Below are 20,086 nucleotides of genomic sequence, written 5' to 3' on the forward strand. Positions count from 1 at the left end.
GATTCCCACCACAGACGGACAGACAGTAGCACTGATATGTAGCAGCAGCTGTCCTCTGACTGAAGAGCCTGCAGTCTACATCTGGTACCAGAACAGAGAGGTCCTCTATCAGGACTGGTCTCCCTGGTACCAACAGCTGGTCAGCAGTGAGGAAGCAGTCAGATACTCCTGTGCTATCAAAGGCTACGAGGACCTCAGAGCCCCTGAAGTCTCAGTGGGTGAGTGACAACATTTAGCTCCTTGTTACAGGATGAAACATCTGGATTAATGGGTTACACCTTCAACAGATACAATCACCAATAAAAACACTGAATGTCATTTATTTTGTCCAGATTCTGTCACACGGAGCTGCTTTAAGGTGACCTATGCTAAAGGGACAATGTGTTCTAATAAGCAGACATCAGAGGAGGAGCCCTGCTCCATCACATATCCAACAGGTGGAGTTTCTCAAACACTTACACACAAACACACCTCTCATCCTTTTAAAGTCACTTATTTTCCTGTTTTCTTTCATGAATTGTATTTTTTTCTCTTTCTGGATTAACCAGTCTTTGAGTTTATATCTAATAATGTTGGCTTTGTAATAAACTGATTTCATATCATTTATGAAAATGTTTATCTCCCAACAGAATTACATGTTCAAAGGAGTCCTACAGCCAAACCAAACAGTGTCAGACTGACCTGTAACACCAGCTGTCCTCTAACTGACTTTACATGGTATAAGAACAGACGTATAGTTGAAAATCATCATGAACAACAGTTTGTAGTTTACTTCTCTTCTGCTGACAGTGTCTCCTGTGCTGTAAAAGGCCTGGAGGATCTGCACTCTGCTGAAGTCTGTGAGTAACTTAAAGTTTGTCCTAACTTATAAAATGGATATTTGTGTTAATGGTCTACAAATAATGATAAATATGATGATTTATATACTGATTAAACGTCACAGGATGTGGACAAAATAACAGAAACCCTTTCCAGTATAAAGCAGTTGTTATGAAGTGGTAAACATCAGCTGTGAGAATTCATGTTTGATTTTGATGAGACGTGTTGATTCAACAGATTTTCATTTCTAGGCTTTAGTTGTAGAGTTGATTCAAACATCTTGTTCAGAAGGTTCTTAAAGTGAAACTGATTGTTGTCTTTCATCTTTATTTCAGGTGTTTATGATGAGAACTGTTGGAGTGGGAATTATGTCAGCAGGAGAATCTGTGCTCTGGAAGGTTCTTCAGTCAACATCTCTAGTGAATATTCTTATCCCAACTATCAACCAACGTCTAAATTATGGCTGAAAATAAAGAGAAGAGTGAAGGAAGACGTTAAAGAGCCACTTAAAGCTGAAGGTCGTGTGAAGTATCATGACAACATGAAGAACCAACACATCCTGACAATCAGTAACCTGAAGAAGGATGACTCAGCAGAATACACATTCACACTCCTAGATGACCATAGATGGGTATGGTCTGATTCACCTGGAGTCACTCTGGTTGTCACAGGTAACTCTCAACATTATGTTGACTTTCTCTGTTTTAGCTCATGTATAAACTTCGAACCATTTTTTTACTTCCTGTTAAAGTCCTAAAATGCTTCATTCATGCCTTATAGGACTGCACAGACGTAGTGAAAAACAATCTCTAGTAAAATGCCCTTTTTTTTACATCTACTGCCTCTCTAAACATCTTCCAGGCCTGAAAGTGGAGTTGAGTCCTTCTGCAGTGGTGACAGAGGACCAGAGAGTCACACTGACCTGCAGTACCAGCTGTCCTCTGACTGACAACACAAACTACATCTGGTTCTTCAACAGTCGACCTCTGACCCCGACAGAGAACCACAACAAACACCTGGTTCTGGACCCGGTCAGCAGTCAGCATGCAGGAAACTACTCCTGTGCTGTCAGAAGCCACAACAACATCAGCTCTCATGTAAAGACTCTCACTGTCCAGAGTAAAAGAGGACAATGGACACCAGCAGCAGCTGCAGGAGTCCGTGCTGCTCTCCTGGTTATAATACCCCTCTCTGTCTTCTGCTGGATCAGGTGAGCAACTGTCCTCTGTTTCAGACCAACCACATTTAATCTACAAGCTGAAAGCTCTTATTCATTCACATATTTATTCATTTTATGAATCAGAAAGAAGAGGACTTCAGGTCAACCTCCAACAACTGAAACCTACGTCAACATGGAGCAGGTAAAGACTGGAGCTAAAGATTCTGCTACAATAAAAAAATGAAGTTCAGTATAAAGTGAAGTTATTTGTCTCCTCATCAGTTAAACCCTGGTCCTGTGTATGAGGAGGTCTCAGCTCCACTAACAGATTAGAATCATCTGGTCTACAGCAGAGTCCGGCCACATCCAGATCCAGAACCGGATCATGTGCTCTACGCTGCTGTGAACTTCAGACCCAACAGGACCACTGAGTGAACATCTGTTGTCTTTACTGATGAGTCCCTCTACTTTGTCACCTTGCTCATGAGGACGAGCAGCAGTGTTACATATTATCTATATTATTTCTCCATCTGATAGACTGAGAGCTGCAGACCAGACATCTCTGGTCTAAACACACATTACCCATGAACCTTGCTTAATACATATATTTTCAATTTAACTCAGCTATTAGCTTCAGTATGACGCAGTAACTTAGATGGCTCAGCTCACAGCAAACAGTAATATGTTAGCTAGGCTACTTAGTTTAACTTGTATTTTCCCTGATGGGTTGTTACACATGATGGTGTCCTCTCTTTTAGAGACTCTGTGGATAGAACGTTGGACAGGGTGTAAAATGATTTAAAATGTACTGATATTAAATGTGACCTTTTAAAATGTCTTCCGTTTGAACGTCTGTGCTGATCTCCTGGTTTTCATACTCCTCATTGTCTTCTTTCTGATTAGGTAGAAGAGGACATTAGGTCAATCTCCTGAAACTGAGTCAACACTGAGCATGTAAAGATCACATATTTTAAGTCTTTGACCAGTTTGCACCAACAAGGAATCCAGTGATAAGTGAATAAACTGATTTAACTCGACTCCACAAGGTCAGATCTTCCATATTTCACATGTTTGAATAGACTCCGGGCCTGAAGACATCTACAGTCCAATTTTGAATGATAGACATACCGCCACCTTCTGGTAACAGGAAGTTACTGATGCTATACTTTGGCTTGCTACAATTAGTAGGTAAACCAGATCCACCTCAAATTTGTTAAACACAAATGTAAGTTCACTAACAAAGACCACGCTTATCACGAGATAGGTTATGACTGATTTATTATGAATGTGAGTCAGAGGGATGGGTTAGGGAAGGGGTTGGAGGGATGAGGGGATGAAGGGATAAGGGTCGAGGGATGAAGGGATGTAGGGAAGGGGTCGTGGGAAGAAGGGATGAGGGTAAGGGAAGGAGGGGTGTAGGGTAGAGAAGCAGGGAGGGTAAAGAAGGTTGATGACGGATGGTGGGAGGAGAGCGATGGTGTCCGGTGGCTGGCAGGAACAGGGGGATTGGAGACTCTTGGGTGGGGGCTGTCTCTCCGGAAGGTCAGGTGGTGCAGAGTCCCCAAAAGACAGCTTCAAGAGGACAGGTGCCGATGTGCATTTCTGATGTCATTTAGGTTGGAATGGATGTAGGTGAGGTAAGCGGGGGACGACCAGCGGCCGAGGATCTTGATGACGTGGTCGGGGATTCCTTGGCTTGAGGCAGTGGAGGCGGCCCCGATGCGGAATGAGTGGCCTGAGTAATATTCCGGGTGTATACCGGATTTATGGAGGATTTGGCGGAAGTGGTGGTGAAACCAGGTTCTTGTGGCCCCTTTGCCTGTCTCTGTGATGAAAAGCGGGTCCTGTGGAGAAGTTCCGCTGGCTAATCTTGCGCTTATTGTTAGAAACTGCAGGCCGATTGCCCTCCTCTCCACAAGAGGCACCAAGAGATGTTCACTTCACTTATGGTAGAACCTCCCATGTTATAAATAGAGGCCTAGGTGAGGACTTCCTCCTCTTTGTCTCCAAACACCTTCACCATGATAGTGTCTGTGTTCCATGTGTCTTTTGAATTACCTTCAATGTAAGTAGCAATTTATTTCTATTATTGGATTCATGACATATTTCAGATGATGAATGGATCATCTTAGAATCTAATTTGTTTGTAAGATTATGATTTGAGCAAGATGTTGTAATCTCTTTCTTTCTTCATGTAGAACCATGGAACCATGATCAGCAATAACCTTCAAAATAACTTCCTGGCAAAATAAACGGCATAAGTGACTGCAACCTTGTTTCCTGGTGGTTTGTGGCTCCAGTTAGAACTTTAAATCCGTAACACTTATGTAGTCACATATGGGTTTGAATGGACTTAGGTATGAGTTTAGTCGAAAGATGTAGATGGGCTGGGGTGGACCAGACTGGTTGGTCTTGCTGCGTTTGAGGTGGTAGATGATGGTGTCCGGATGGTGGATGGAGATGTCAGACATGGTGGCGTGTTGCGATGGATGGTGGTCAGAGTTCTGAGCGGTGAATTCCGAGCAGCGCAGGAAGCCGAAGAAGGCCAGCAAGAACATGGACTCCAATGCTTTGTCCATGAAGGGAGATAGGTAGCCTGAACAGAGTGTTTGGATGCAGCGGGTAAGGAGGTCCGAGGTGAGGGGCAGACGTTTAGGGTGTGGTTCGGCTTTACGGAGACCTTTGAGTAACATGGTGATGTGTGAGTGGGACGCAGCTGGACAAGGAGTGCCTGAGGAAAGTTTGGCGAAGAAGTTGATTCCGCTTATGTAGACCCGTATAGTGGAAGGCTTGATCTTGAGGAGTGAATGGGCGAACATGATGAAGTTCGTGAGGGTCAGGACGTCGAGTGAGGGGAATGGAAGGCCGAGGGAAGCGTGGAAGGCTTTAAAGCTATTCCATCCGGTGAGGTATGATGAGTGTTCTGGGGGCGACACTGTTGAGGATGGCGTCTTGGGAGGCAGAGATTAGGTGTTCTAGTAGCGGGGTCAGTTGAAGATGGTGGCTGAAAACGGTGGGACTGGAGTTGGCAGAGGGTCCGCGGCTGGCGCCAATCGTCTGAATTTCTGTAAAGAGAAACGAGAAAGTGAGTCAGCTATGGAGTTTTTGTGACCTGGGATGTGATAGGCTCGGATGATGAATTGTTGCTGGGCCGAAACCAAGGTGAGTCTACGCATGAACTGCGTTATGTCTAGACAATGTGACCGTCCTTTGTTGATGATGTCTACGACGGCGCTGTTGTCTGAATGTAAAGCGATTGTCTTTTTGGACCATTCACGGCCCCAAAGAATGGCTGCTATGACTACCGGATACATTTCAGAGATTGCCGAAGAAGGGGTGAGGGATGAGAATTCGTGCGGCCATTCGGCTGAAAACCATTTGCTGCCGTAGAAGCCGATGGAGGGGGCTGCGTCTGTGAACAGCTGGATGTCTTCCGGCTTGGTGATGTGGTCATCGTAAAATAAAGAGATGCCGTTCCATGAGGAGAGGAACTGGTGCCACAGTTTTAGCTCCGTTTTGCATGCTTTGTCCAGGGAGGCGTGGCCATGGAGATTTGGGACAGAGGCGGCGACTGAAAGGAGGTGGGACAAGAAGGATCAACCTTGGGGGATGATGCGAATGGCATAGTTGAGGTGGCCTAACAGCAGTGCTTAATTTGTCAAGTGGGAGCTCCCGGAGCGCACAGGCACAGGCACACAGGCGCGCGCCTGTCTCCGTGACACGAACACTCTACCACCGACGCTCAACAAACTCTATCAAATGGAACGGTGTGCACGCTCCTTTTCCGCAATAGGCTAGCCCAGATATTTTGAGTATCTCGTTTCATGGGAGAATTGAGAAATCACCATGACAGATATTAAAACCAGATATTAAAACGAAACAAACTTTAATTTATGTATTTAATTATTTGATTTTTCACACACAAATCCAGATCCAGCTGGCGGAGCGCAGTCAGAGCTTCCGTCCCCTTGCTCCCCCTCAAATTAAGCACTGCCTAACAGTGAAAGGAGTTGGTGTTTGGTGCATTTGGGGGCCAGGAGGTCATTTGAAATGAGTAAGGAGATCCGATTGATTTTTTCGGTAGGTAGGGACGCTTGGAGTGAAACTGAGTCGAGGGTGATGCCGAGGAATTCGAGGGAGGTGCTGGGGCCTACGGTTTTCTCTGGAGACAGAGGAACGCCGAGTTCCTTGAACGCTGAGGTTAAAGTGTTGAGGCCGTGTGCTGGGGGTGAGGAAGGTGGCGTGACGGTGAGGAAGTCATCTAAGAGGTGGATGACGTACGGAAGTTTATGGACGTTGATCAGGATCCAGCAGAGAGCTTCGGATAAGCAGTCAAAGATTTTTTGGGCTGCTCTTGCACCCGAAGGTCAAGCGCACTGCAAAGTAATAAGAGCCTTTCCAATGGACGCCGAAAAGATGCCAGAATTCGGGGTGGATCGGAAGAACTTTGAAGGCGCTGATTATGTCCGCTTTAGCCAACCAGGCTCCTTGACCTGCGAGGCGAATGAGGGATGCGGCGTTGGTGATTGTGGTGTACTGCAGTAGTCCGGGCTCGGGATTAGGCTATTGATGCTTGGGATGGAAGAGCCGTGGGGGGATGAGAGGTCTATTATAAGTCTCTTTTTTCCTGAGTATTTCCTAGTAGCTATGCCGATGGGGCTGATTCTGAATATGGGGAAAGGTGGGCTATGGAGAGGGCCGATCATGAAAGAGTCTTTGACTTCTGAGCCAGGAGTTTGTCAACTATGTCGGGCTCGGAGATGGCGGATTTCAAATTATGGCATGTATAGGACTGTTCTGGTTTAACCTGCAAACCTGGGTGGAAGCCGTGTGTGAAACCTTGTATTAGGAAGCTGGTGAACTGGCGGTCTGGGTGGTTCTGTAAGGCGGAAGCTAGAGCTTGGACCTTGATTGGTGTATTGAGGTACTTACAGAGGCTGTGCTTGGTGGGGTTGTGGGGACAGGTTGGTCTGGAGTGGGCACCTCCGCAGAAGGAGCAGGTGTGGAGGAAGCGGCATCTAGAGGTGCTGCATCCTAAATCGTTGAAGTTATTGCAGACCATTCTCCCGCCCTGGAAGAGGACTGGTCTGCCTCTCCTGTCTACCCCTTTGGGGAGAGGGTCGGTGGTTGTTGGCTGGTTGGTGGCTGGTTTTGGGATGATGGATGGTGGGGGAAATGATGGAGGCAGGCTGCGGTAACTGGTGGGGCTCCGTCTTCTAGGAGCGGCTGTGGAAGGCAGGGGTGCATGTGGTGGCTGGATGGGAAGGTGCGCCACAGGACTCGCAGTTAAGGGAGGAGCGAGCTGCAAAGACTCATATATAATTCGGGGTCTAGTGTACCCCAGTAAGTTCCCTGGTTGAACTGCTGCACTCGAGCAGCGGCTTCGGATGTGAAGAGGACATGGTAGGAGTAAAACCGTTGCCGCCGAACCTCAAGGCCAGGTCTAGGATTAACGACAAGTAGTCATCCAGTTCGGGCCTGCGGAAGGATAATTGAATCCAGTTCGGGCCTGCGGTCGGGAAAAGGGTAGGGATAGGGAGGGGGAAGAGCAGAAACAGGAGGAAAGAATAGGTTTTGGCCGGTTGCTCCGCTATGGGCCCCTGCTGTTGGAGCTGTCTGAGCAGCTGAGGTAGCTGGAATCCTCCATTGTGGAAGCTGCTGCTAGGAGTTGTGGTCGGAAGGCGATCGGTGTCTGTTGTGGCGGCAATCCAAGAACCCGCTGGTGGACACCAGCGGTGAAGGAGGCCGTCAAGCTGAAGAAGGAGGCCATTCGGGCTTGGTTGGCCGAGGGTCTCCTGAATCAGCAGGCAGGTACCGGTTGGCCAGAAGGGCTGCAGCTGCGGTAGTTCCTGAGGCAAAACCCGGGTGTGGGAGGAGTTCAGCGAGGCCATGGAGAAGGACTTTCGACTGGCCTCAAGGAAGTTCTGGCAAACCGTGAGACGACTCAGAAAGGGGAAACAGGGCTTTTCTCAGGCTGTGCTCAGCAGGGGGAGAACTACAGACCCGGACTGGGGATATTGTCGAGCGGTGGAAAGAACACTTTGAGGAACTCCTGAACCCGACCAACACGTCCTCTGTGGAAGAGGCAGAGTCTGAAGACTCAGGGGAAGACTCGTCCATATGCCTGGCGGAGGTCGTTGAGGTAGTTAAAAAGCTCTTCAGCGGCAAAGCGCCAGGAGTGGATGAGATTCGACCGGAGATGCTAAAGGCTCTGGACATTGTTGGGCTGTCTTGGTTGACACGTCTCTTCAGTGTCTCGTGGAAGTCGGGTACAGTGCCTGTGGAGTGGCAGACCGGGGTGGTGGTTCCCATTTTCAAAAGGGGGACTGGAGAGTGTGCTCCAATTATAGGGGTATCACACTGCTCAGCCTCCCTGGGAAAGTTTACTCCAGGGTGCTGGAAAGGAGGCTCCGTCCGATTGTCGAACCTCGGATTCAGGAGGAGCAATGCGGATTCCGCCCTGGACGTTGAACAGCAGACCAACTCTTTACCCTTACAGGTCTGTTGGAGGGTGTATGGGAGTTTGCTCATCCAGTCTACACGTGTTTTGTGGACTTGGAGAAGGCCTTCGACCGTGTCCCTCTGGGAGTCCTGTGGGGGTACTGCGGGAATATGGGGTACCTGGTTCGTTACTACGAGCCATTCGGTCCTTGTATGACCAAAGTGAGAGCTGTGTCCGGATACTCGGCACAAAGTCGAGCTTGTTCCCAGTGCGTGTTGGCCTCCGCCAGGGCTGCCCATTGTCACCAATCCTGTTTGTGATTTTCATGTACTTATTTCAAACGTATAACACTCGTTCTTTATAATGTGACATATTTTGTCCTTTCTTTTCTTTTCTAGGGACAGACTTTAGAAGATAACCTATGCAAAGTCCTAAAAATCCTGTCCTACAAAAGACATAGGAAAGTATTGATCTCGGCATTATAGCCTTTCTACAATTTCTATATTTATCTTTATGTGGTTTTTGATTGAAGACATACCTCATGTATATTATGTGTATGTTTTCATGTTTATAGGCTTTTAGTGCCACATATGATGTAAATTGATTGTTTATTTGTCCATGGTTCTGATTTGTGGATGTCATGTGATTGGGGCAATCAGATTGGTCTACCAACCCATTTACGAACCCCAAATGCTATTTAAATGCATGCATCCTCACTTCCATGTAAAATAACCTGATGAAGGTCTACACACCGAAACGTCGTGACCAAAATACATTTATACGCAAGTGAAGAAGCCAGTGTGCAGGAGTTTTTGTTCTATATTGTCTACTTGAGGTATTCTCCTACGCACCTGTCGTCCTACTGGAGTGCAAAAGTTTTGCTCTTTTTAGGCATCGCATCCTGTAACATAACCTGAAATGTTCCTTCAATTCATCCAATAGGGGGCACTACAATCATTTGTTCATTTTCTGCTGCGGCCCAGCTGGGACAGGAGATGGTGCAGGCGTCGGCCAGAGCGCCGAAGGGTCAGGCGGGACAGGAGATGGTGCAGGCGTCGGCCGGAACGCCGACGGGACAGGAATCGGCTGGGACGCCGATGGGACAGGCGGTGCCCGTGGAGCCGGAACCGGCGAGACGTAGGCTCGGACCTCCGGCGAGACGTGCAGTTTGGGGAACCGACCTCTCCTTCTGCCCTGCCTCCTTCCTGGTCTGGCTGACTGGATACTCAGAGGCCCTCCGAAGGCCAGGCGGCTTCCTAGGAACATATAGAACAACATAATGCGTTTTCTGTGTTCACTTCGGCTTTATCGTGGATACAGGAAGTGTTGGAATTTTTGCTGAACATTAATCTCCAGCGTCACGCACTCCACACAACAAAAATACATCTAACTATTGGACGTGGTGTCCGATTGTCGCAGGCGTTCGCCGCCTCTTGAGCCGGCACCCAGACGCGCACAGTCGACCGGGGCGCCGACGGGTCAGGAGTCGGCAGGAACGCTGAAGGGTCAGGAGACGGCAGGAACGCCGACAGCTCAGGAGTCGGCCAGAACGCCGTCTGGACAGGAGTCGGCCGGGATGCCGACGGAACAGGAGTCGGCAGGGGCGCCGACGGAACAGGAGTCGGCAGGGGCGCCGACGGAAGAGGAGTCGGCAGGGGCGCCGATGCGTCAGGAGTCGGCAGGAATGCCGACGGAACAGGAATCGGCAGGGGCGCCGATGCGTCAAGACTCAGCCTGAACGGTGACTGGTCAGGAGTCGGCCGGGACAGCGACGGGTCAGGGAGTCGGCCGGAACGCCGACGGGACAGGAGTCGGCCGGATCGCCGAAGGGTCAGGAGTCGGCCGGAACGCCGAAGGGTCAGAGGTCGGCCTGAACGCCGACTGGACAGGCGTCAGCTGGAAAGCTGGCGGGACAAGAGGTAGAGGCAGCGGCCAGAAAGCCGGCGAGACAGGCGCAGTCTGGAAAGCCGGCGAGACAGCCGCAGTCTGGAAAGCCGGCGAGACAGGCGCAGTCTGGAAAGGATCCAGTGATCATTTTAATAATCTACAGACCACCCAGGCCGAACAGTGTTTTTATTCAAGAGTTTGCGGAGTTACTTTCCCATGTGACATCAAAGTACGACAAAATTCTTATCTTAGGTGATTTTAACATACATGTCTGCTCCTCCAATGAATCGCGACCTTATCGTGGTGGAGGGGTTTGTGTGCCCCAGTGATCCCGAGAGCTGTGTTGTCGGGGGCAATAGCTCCTGGTAGGGTCTCCCAAGGCAAAGTGGTCTCGGGGAGGGGTCAGACTAAGAGCGATTCACAAAACCTCAATGAATCGGACGATGCAAGGTAGTGGCACCTCGCCCGGAAAGGAAACCGGGCACCCTCCTGGAGCCAGACCCGGTAGGGGAGCTGCCGGCGAGCGTCTGGTGGCCGGGCCTTGGCACATGGGGCCCGGGCAGGCCCAGCCCGAAAAAGCTACATCGTGCCGCCACCCTGTGGGCCCACCACCCCGTGGTGTCCGATTGTCGCAGGCGTTTTCGCCGCCTCTTGAGCCGGTACCCAGACGCGCACAGTCGACCGGGGCGCCGACGGGTCAGGAGTCGGCAGGAACGCTGAAGGGTCAGGAGACGGCAGGAACGCCGACAGGTCAGGAGTCGGCCAGAACGCCGTCTGGACAGGAGTCGGCCGGGATGCCGATGGAACAGGAGTCGGCAGGGGCGCCGATGCGTCAGGAGTCGGCAGGAATGCCGACGGAACAGGAATCGGCAGGGGCGCCGATGCGTCAAGAGTCAGCCTGAACGGTGACTGGTCAGGAGTCGGCCGGGACGGCGAGGGTCAGGAGTCGGTCGGAACGCCGACGGGACAGGAGTCGGCCGGAACGCCGATGGAACAGGAATCGGCAGGGGCGCCGATGCGTCAAGAGTCAGCCTGAACGGTGACTGGTCAGGAGTCGGCCGGGACGGCGACGGGTCAGGAGTCGGTCGGAACGCCGACGGGACAGGAGTCGGCCGGAACGCCGATGGAACAGGAGCCGGCCGGAACGCCGACGGGACAGGACTCGGCCGGAACTGCTGAACCAGGAGTCGGCCGGGAGCTGCTCAACCAGGAGTCGGCCGGGACGCCGACGGGACAGGAGTCGGCCGGAACGCCGACGGGACAGGAGTCGGCCGGATCGCCGAAGGGTCAGGAGTCGGCCGGAACGCCTAGGGTCAGAGGTCGGCCTGAACGCCGACTGGACAGGCGTCAGCTGGAAAGCCGGCGGGACAAGAGGTAGAGGCAGCAGCCAGAAAGCCGGCGAGACAGGCGCAGTCTGGAAAGCCGGCGAGACAACGCAGTCTGGAAAGGATCCAGAACTGCAGACCCGGACTGGGGATATTGTCGAGCGGTGGAAAGAACACTTTGAGGAACTCCTGAACCCGACCAACACATCCTCTGTGGAAGTGAGTCTGAAGACTCAGGGGAAGACTCGTCCATATGCCTGGCGGAGGTCGTTGAGGTAGGTAAAAAGCTCTTCAGGGAAAGTTTACTCCAGGGAGGCTGGTCCAACCACTTTTAAAGAAACCGAATCTTGATCCCTCGGTTCTTAACAATTTCCGGCCTATTTCTAAACTTCCGTTTTTATCAAAAGTTTTAGAGAAAGTTGTTTCAACCCAACTTCTAGCGTTTATGGGTCTTAATGATGTGTTTGAGAAGTTTCAGTCAGGTTTTAGAGCTTTACACAGTACAGAAACCGCCCTCCTCAAGGTGTCCAATGACCTCCTTTTAGCAGCTGACAGGGGGGAGCTCGATTTTAATCCTTTTGGACCTAAGTGCAGCCTTTGACATGGTAGACCATGCCATTTTAATCAACCGTCTTAAGAACTGGGTTGGCATCAAGGACTCTGCACTTAGTTGGTTTTATTCTTACCTCACTGACAGAACCCACTCGGTCACCATAGGTAATGACTCATCTTCTACTTCTAACATTACCTGTGGTGTTCCGCAAGGTTCTATTTTAGGTCCAATTTTATTTTCCATATACATGCTCCCCCTAGGTCAAATCATCAAACGTCATGATGTCTATTTTCATTGCTACGCAGACGACACACAGATATACCTTCCACTGAAACCTAAAGAATGTAGATATTTTAGTCTGCAGTTGATATTTCCAACACAAAACAACCACAGACAGCTTCACATTTCTCTGCTCTCACTCTGGGAATTTTAACAACTTTTAGATGAAAATATCAAATAACAGGCTCCTGCTGCATGTTGCATGAATACACTATGTCACTATGTAAAATACTAAACAATGATCATTTAGATCGAATACAGAGTGAAGATGAAGTCAAAGGTCTTAATGACTAAATATGAGGTCATATCAGATAAATGCTGCTCTACACGTTTCCTTTGAACTATTAATGATAAAGAGGAAGGAAGTGTTTCTTTAGGTGTCAGAGTTGAATGCAGTTTATCTGCCAGCCTCCGTCACACTGACCAACAGTCCATTCTGTCTCTGTAAGAAGACTGCTGTTGATTTTGACCACTCAGCGATATTCTCTGTGTTTTATGAGTTTTCATAAACACAGCAGTTGGAATAAGGTCGTTAAATTATAAGATCAACTCTCTGATTAGAAGCTGAAGACTACAACAGCCATGTTGTTGGCAGAAGCTGGATGTGTGTTTCTGGGTTTCATCCTGTTCATCTCAGGTATGAATGACTGCTAATCCTTTCTTATATACAGTAATACTCACCAACTGGGAACTGTTCAAAGGTTTTAGGAATGGACAGCAGCTTTTTATTATTCATTAAAGAAAAGATGATTGTTTATTCTGCTGATATGTGCTGTTTGATGCATTAAAGTATATCAGTAGGATCATTTACTCTTTTATACTAGCAGCATTGACTGATCAGTGTAAAGAAGAATGTTATAAAAAGATGTTTATTGATAAAATCTTCTGTTAAAGGTGTTCAGGGACAAACAAACAGCATCTGTGCTTTAAAAGGTTCATCAGTGGATCTGCCCTGCTCAGCTCTACATCCCACTTCAAGATACAAATGGTACACTGAACACTGGAACGTCTCCAAGTATGTTCAGAATGAACTGTCTGCAGACGGAAAACGTGTAACGTACAACATGTCTGATGAAAGTCGTCCAACTCTAACAATCAAAGATCTAACAGACAGAGATGAGAATGTTTACTGCTGCAGAGAGAATGCAGACGACCCATCAAACTGCTGGTTCTATAGAACTGAACTCCATGTAGCAGGTACAGTGACTGTCAGTATTTATTACTTTAAGAATCTTTATATATATATATATATATATATATATATTTAAATGTCATGTCACACATGACCATCCAGACCTGCAGGTGAAGGTGATTCCCACCACAGACGGACAGACAGTAGCACTGATATGTAGCAGCAGCTGTCCTCTGACTGAAGAGCCTGCAGTCTACATCTGGTACCAGAACAGAGAGGTCCTCTATCAGGACTGGTCTCCCTGGTACCAACAGCTGGTCAGCAGTGAGGAAGCAGTCAGATACTCCTGTGCTATCAAAGGCTACGAGGACCTCAGAGCCCCTGAAGTCTCAGTGGGTGAGTGACAACATTTAGCTCCTTGTTATAGGATGAAACATCTGGATTAATGGGTTACACCTTCAACAGATACAATCACCAATAAAAACACTGAATGTCATTTCTTTTGTCCAGATTCTGTCACACGGAGCTGCTTTAAGGTGACCTATGCTAAAGGGACAATGTGTTCTAATAAGCAGACATCAGAGGAGGAGCCCTGCTCCATCACATATCCAACAGGTGGAGTTTCTCAAACACTTACACACAAACACACCTCTCATCCTTTTAAAGTCACAACTTTTTCTGTTTTCTTTCATGAATTGTATTTTTTTTTCTCTTTCTGGATTAACCAGTCTTTGAGTTTATATCTAATAATGTTGGTTTTGTAATAAACTGATTTAATATCATTCAGGAAAAATGTTTATCTCCCAACAGAATTACATGTTCAAAGGAGTCCTACAGCCAACCCAAACTATGTCACACTGACCTGTAACACCAGCTGTCCTCTAACTGACTTTACATGGTATCTGAGCAGACGTAGAGTTAAATATCATCATGAACAACAGATGGAAGTTTACTTCTATTCTGCTGAAAGTTTCTCCTGTGCTGTAAAAGGCCTGGAGGATCTGCACTCTGCTGAAGTCTGTGAGTAACTTAAAGTTTGTCCTAACTTATAAAATGGATATTTGTGTTAATGGTGTACAAATAATGATAAATATGATGATTTATATACTGATTAAACGTCACAGGATGTGGACAAAATAACAGAAAGCCTTTCCAGTATAAAGCAGTTGTTATGAAGTGGTAAACATCAGCTGTGAGAATTCATGTTTGATTTTGATGAGACGTGTTGATTCAACAGATTTTCATGTCTAGGCTTTAGTTGTAGAGTTGATTCAAACATCTTGTTCAGAAGGTTCTTAAACTGAAACTGATTGTTGTCTTTCATCTTTATTTCAGGTGTTTATGATCAGAACTGTTGGAGTGTGAATTATGTCAGCAGGAGAATCTGTGCTCTGGAAGGTTCTTCAGTCAACATCTCTAGTGAATATTCTTATCCCAACTATCAACCAACGTCTAAATTATGGTTTAAAATAAAGAGGAGAGTGAAGGAAGACGTTAAAGAGCCACTTAAAGCTGAAGGTGGTGTGAAGTATCATGACAACATGAAGAACCAACACATCCTGACAATCAGTAACCTGAAGAAGGATGACTCAGCAGAATACACATTCACACTCCAAGATGACCATAGATGGGTACGGTCTGATTCACCTGGAGTCACTCTGGTTGTCACAGGTAACTCTCAACATTATGTTGACTTTCTCTGTTTTAGCTCATGTATAAACTTCGGAACCATTTCTTTTACTTCCTGTTAAAGTCCTAAAATGCTTCATTCATGCCTTATAGGACTGCACAGACGTAGTGAAAAACAATCTCTAGTAAAATGCCCTTTTTTTTTTTTTTTTTTTTTTACATCTACTGCCTCTCTAAACATCTTCCAGGCCTGAAAGTGGAGTTGAGTCCTTCTGCAGTGGTGACAGAGGACCAGAGAGTCACACTGACCTGCAGTACCAGCTGTCCTCTGACTGACAACACAAACTACATCTGGTTCTTCAACAGTCGACCTCTGACCCCGACAGAGAACCACAACAAACACCTGGTTCTGGACCCGGTCAGCAGTCAGCATGCAGGAAACTACTCCTGTGCTGTCAGAAGCCACAACAACATCAGCTCTCATGTAAAGACTCTCACTGTCCAGAGTAAAAGAGGACAATGGACACCAGCAGCAGCTGCAGGAGTCCGTGCTGCTCTCCTGGTTATAATACCCCTCTCTGTCTTCTGCTGGATCAGGTGAGCAACTGTCCTCTGTTTCAGACCAACCACATTTAATCTACAAGCTGAAAGCTCTTATTCATTCACATATTTATTCATTTTATGAATCAGAAAGAAGAGGACTTCAGGTCAACCTCCAACAACTGAAACCTCAGTCCACATGGAGCAGGTAAAGACTGGAGCTAAAGACTCTGCTACAATAAAAAACACTGAAGTTCAGTATAAAGTGAAGTTATTTGTCTCCTCATCAGTTAAACCCTGGTCCTGTGTATGAGGAGGTCTCAGCTCCACCAACAGATTAGAATCATCTGGTCTACAGCAGAGTCCGGCCACATCCAGATCCAGAACCGGATCATGTGCTCTACGCTGCTGTGAACTTCAGACCCAACAGGACCACTGAGTGAACATCTGTTGTCTTTACTGATGAGTCCCTCTACTTTGTCACCTTGCTCATGAGGACGAGCAGCAGTGTTACATATTATCTATATTATTTCTCCATCTGATAGACTGAGAGCTGCAGACCAGACATCTCTGGTCTAAACACACATTGCCCATGAACCTTGCTTAATATATATATTTTCAATTTAACTCAGCTATTAGCTTCAGTGTGACGCAGTAACTTAGATGGCTCAGCTCACAGCAAACAGTAATATGTTAGCTAGGCTACTTAGTTTAACTTGTATTTTCCCTGATGGGTTGTTACACATGATGGTGTCCTCTCTTTTAGAGACTCTGTGGATAGAACGTTGGACAGGGTGTAAAATGATTTAAAATGTACTGATATTAAATGTGACCTTTTAAAATGTCTTCAGTTTGAACGTCTGTGCTGATCTCCTGGTTTTCATACTCCTCATTGTCTTCTTTCTGATTAGGTGAGCAACACTGTCCTCAGTCCTCATCAACTACATTCAATTGATTATCTGAAATCACTTGTTCATGATTCCACTGATAAGTGATTCCAGTTAAACTGTCTCCTCCCCGTTCTGCATGAATGCACTGCTTACATTAAATTTAATAAATACATAAATGTGTACTTCTCATTTCCATCAATGTGTGTAGTCCTTCAGGGGCTCGTCCTCTTAAACATACTGTCAATTTATATTTAGGGCCCGAGCACTGACGTAGTCAGAGCGGAGGACCTATTGTTCTACGAATGTATTTGGCGTCTTCCAACAGGGAAAAGAGGTGCTTGGGATAAACGTACACTAGCGCCCCCTTTTGACTATCCCCAACGCTGCGTTTCACCTAGCTGCGTGAAATTTGGTAGGTATATGTAACATGATGGGACGTACGTTAGACGTATGCCCTAAACCCAACAGGAAGTCGGCCATTTTGAATTTTATGACTTTTTTGACCATTTGAAGGTGACGTACTTTAATGAACTCCTCTTAGAGATTTAACCCGATTGACTTCAAATTCGGTCAGTATGATCTTAAGAACTTTGCATTCAAAAGTTATCAAAAGATCAAAACGTTATCAAACTATGTATCCATGGTGTCGCTTCCAAAACACACCATTCGCCATGGAACAGGAAGTTGTTATAACTCGGCCGTACATTGTCTAATATGCTCAAACTTTCTCATATGTCATGCCATCCTGACCCTGAAGACATCTTTATGACAATTTAGAATCATAGTAATAGCGCCACCTAGTGGCAACAGGAAGTTACATGTTGTGTACTCTTACATCCTCCTCGTCACAAATAATAATAATTAATAAACTTAATAATAATGTCCATAATTAATCAGATCCCTCTTAAATTTAGTCAGAAAAGCCTTAAGACCTTGATAATGCTTCATTGTGAAGATTGTAAGGATTCGTTTAACGGCGGCGATGTGGCGGCTCGGCAAATTTCGATCCTTCGCCATGAACAAATAAACTGATGTAACTCGACTCCACGAGGTCAGACATTACATTAGACGCTTTTATCCAAAGACCTTTTCCATATTTCACATGTTTGAATAGACTCCGGGCCTGAAGACATCTACAGTCAAATTTAGAATGATAGTCATAGCGCCACCTTCTGATAACAGGAAGTTACTGATGCTATACTTTGGCTTGCCACAATTAGTAGGTAAACCAGATCCACCTCAAATTTGTTCCACACAAATGTAAGAAGTTCATAATGCCAGCCCACAAAGCATTTGTTGCCGTGGCGACGCATTGTTGCCATGGTGACGCATTCATTTTAATTCTCAGATTAAAAATGCTCGAAACACAAGAAACTTGGCACACACGTTTAAAGTCAAAAATGTAGTTATCTCATATGGTTTTAATGCATTAGAGTCACCTAGATGTATGACATTTGGTAGGCACATGTATCACATGTAGACTTAAAATAAAGTATGTGTGTTATCAATCGATCAATATCATCAACAGTTATAAAAAGCTTGTTGATATCTCATTGCGTTTACAAGATATGGATTAGTGAATATAATAGGGGCGTGGCTTTGTACAACAACACACGACTTGAAAACCGGCATTGCATCCTGTAACATACCCTGAAATGTTCCTTCAATTCATCCAATAGGGGGCGCTACAGTAATAATAATAATACATTTTATTTTTATAGCACTTTAAAAGGTACTCAAAGGCACTTTACATGTTAAAAACAGAGACAAAAAAAAAAGATTTGATAATTTTCTGTATTGTTAGGCAATTTTCATTGTTTTCAGGCATTGAACTTTAACAAACTCCTCCTAGAGAATTCATGCAATCGAATTCAAATTTGGCCAGGATGATCTGAAGATGAAAAGTTATTAAAAGCTTTACTTTTGATTGAATGGCCTAGCTGTAGCGGAGCACTGTGCAGGCAGCACTCCTGAGGACCTTTTCTGACTCTGTGGTGGCATCAGCCATCTTCTGTGCAGTGGTCTGCTGGAGCAGCAGCATCTCGACAGCCGACAGGAACAAACTTAACTAACTGGTTAAGAAGGCCAGCAGTGTGCTGGGGTGTCCATTGGATACGGTGGAGGTGGTGGGAGACAGGAGGGTGATGGCCAAGCTGTCATCCCTGATGAACAACACCTCCCCCCCCATGCAGGACACCCTGGCAGCTCTGTGCAGCTCCTTCACCACCGGCTGCTTCACCCCCGGTGGTGAAGGAGAGGTACTGCAGGTCCTTCCTTCCTGCTGCTGTCAGGCTGCACAACCAGCTCTGCTCCCAGTAGACCACACATCACTAAAAAACAACTATATAAATCTGTGAAATGTAACAATATGTGTAATACACTGTACAATACTACAATTATTTGTCTGTATAATATTTAAGTTATTTGGGATTTTTTACTTGTTTTACTTATTTCATATTCTTTACTGTGTTAATACTTGTTTTTGTGGATTAATTTTATTATTGAACAACTACAGTGCTCTCGGTCAATCCAAAATGTTAATAAACCTCAAACTTGAATATTTAAGAAAGTAAAAGTGAGGTTTTGGCTTTCTTAGGAGAATATCAATGTGTGCACAATTATTGGGCAACTATTAGTGTGCAGATTTTCCCATCTCACTTGCTTATTTTCATCTGTTAAAGTGAGAATAATAAACAAACAACTCAAAATGTACAAATAAACATTTCTGACATTTCAAAAAAAAAGAATCAGTGACCAATATAGCCACCCTTCTTTTCAATAACAGTCATAAGCCTTCCATTTATGGAGTCTGTCAGTTTCTTGATCTGTTGACGATCAACTTTTTGTGCAGCAGCAACCACAGCCTCCCACACAATGTTCAGAGAGCTGTACTGTTTCCTTTCCCATAAATCTCCCGTTTAAGAAGGGCCCACAAGTTCTCAGTAGGGTTTAGGTCAGGTGAGGAAGGGGGCATGTCATTGTTCTTGCATCTTTAAGGCCTTTACTGGCTAGCCACGCAGTGGAGTACTTCGATGCATGCGATGGAGCATTGTCCTGCATAAAAATCATGGTCTTCTTGAAAGACGCAGACTTTTTCCTGTACGACTGCTTGAAGAAAGTGTCTTCTAAAAGGTTTGGTTGGAGTTGATTTTGAGTCCATCTTCAACCCGAAAAAGGTCCAACTAGCTCATCTTTAATAATACCAGCCCATACCAGTACCCCACCTCCACCTTGCAGGCGTCTGAGTCGAGGTGGAGCTCTGTGCCCGGTACTGATCCAGCCACGGGTCCATCCATCTGGGGCGGCTGTGGCACATGAGGTAGAGCGCTTGTCCCGTAACCACAAGGTTGGTGGTTCAAACCCCTCTACCGGCAACATGCCGAGTGTCCTTGAGCAAGACACCTAACCCCAAGTTGCTCCCCGGGCGCTTC

General features: G+C 46.4%; 2 protein-coding genes and 1 pseudogene across 2 annotated transcripts; 2 read left to right on the forward strand and 1 right to left on the reverse strand.

Annotated features, from left to right (window-relative positions):
• Positions 1 to 791: 791 nt before the first annotated feature.
• Positions 792 to 2,452, forward strand: LOC129108227 (sialoadhesin-like; the record flags this gene model as incomplete). The annotated part of the gene is given in 5 exon segments (XM_054619944.1): positions 792 to 839; positions 1,155 to 1,490; positions 1,681 to 2,029; positions 2,123 to 2,180; positions 2,261 to 2,452. Coding segments are annotated over 4 exon segments (588 nt in total). The 3' UTR covers positions 2,312 to 2,452.
• A 2,513-nt stretch (positions 2,453 to 4,965) lies between these two features.
• On the reverse strand, positions 4,966 to 6,684 carry LOC129105045 (uncharacterized; annotated as a pseudogene).
• A 4,746-nt stretch (positions 6,685 to 11,430) lies between these two features.
• Positions 11,431 to 16,179, forward strand: LOC129105063 (uncharacterized). Its single transcript, XM_054615941.1, has 8 exons — positions 11,431 to 11,523; positions 13,767 to 13,992; positions 14,107 to 14,211; positions 14,407 to 14,616; positions 14,932 to 15,267; positions 15,474 to 15,822; positions 15,916 to 15,973; positions 16,102 to 16,179. Exons 1-8 carry the CDS (start codon positions 11,431 to 11,433, stop codon positions 16,177 to 16,179), a joined length of 1,455 nt encoding a protein of 484 aa, XP_054471916.1.
• Positions 16,180 to 20,086: the final 3,907 nt, after the last annotated feature.

The sequence above is a fragment of the Anoplopoma fimbria genome, chromosome 2 (assembly GCF_027596085.1).
Source record: "Anoplopoma fimbria isolate UVic2021 breed Golden Eagle Sablefish chromosome 2, Afim_UVic_2022, whole genome shotgun sequence".
Classification (NCBI taxonomy): Eukaryota; Metazoa; Chordata; class Actinopteri; order Perciformes; family Anoplopomatidae; genus Anoplopoma; species Anoplopoma fimbria.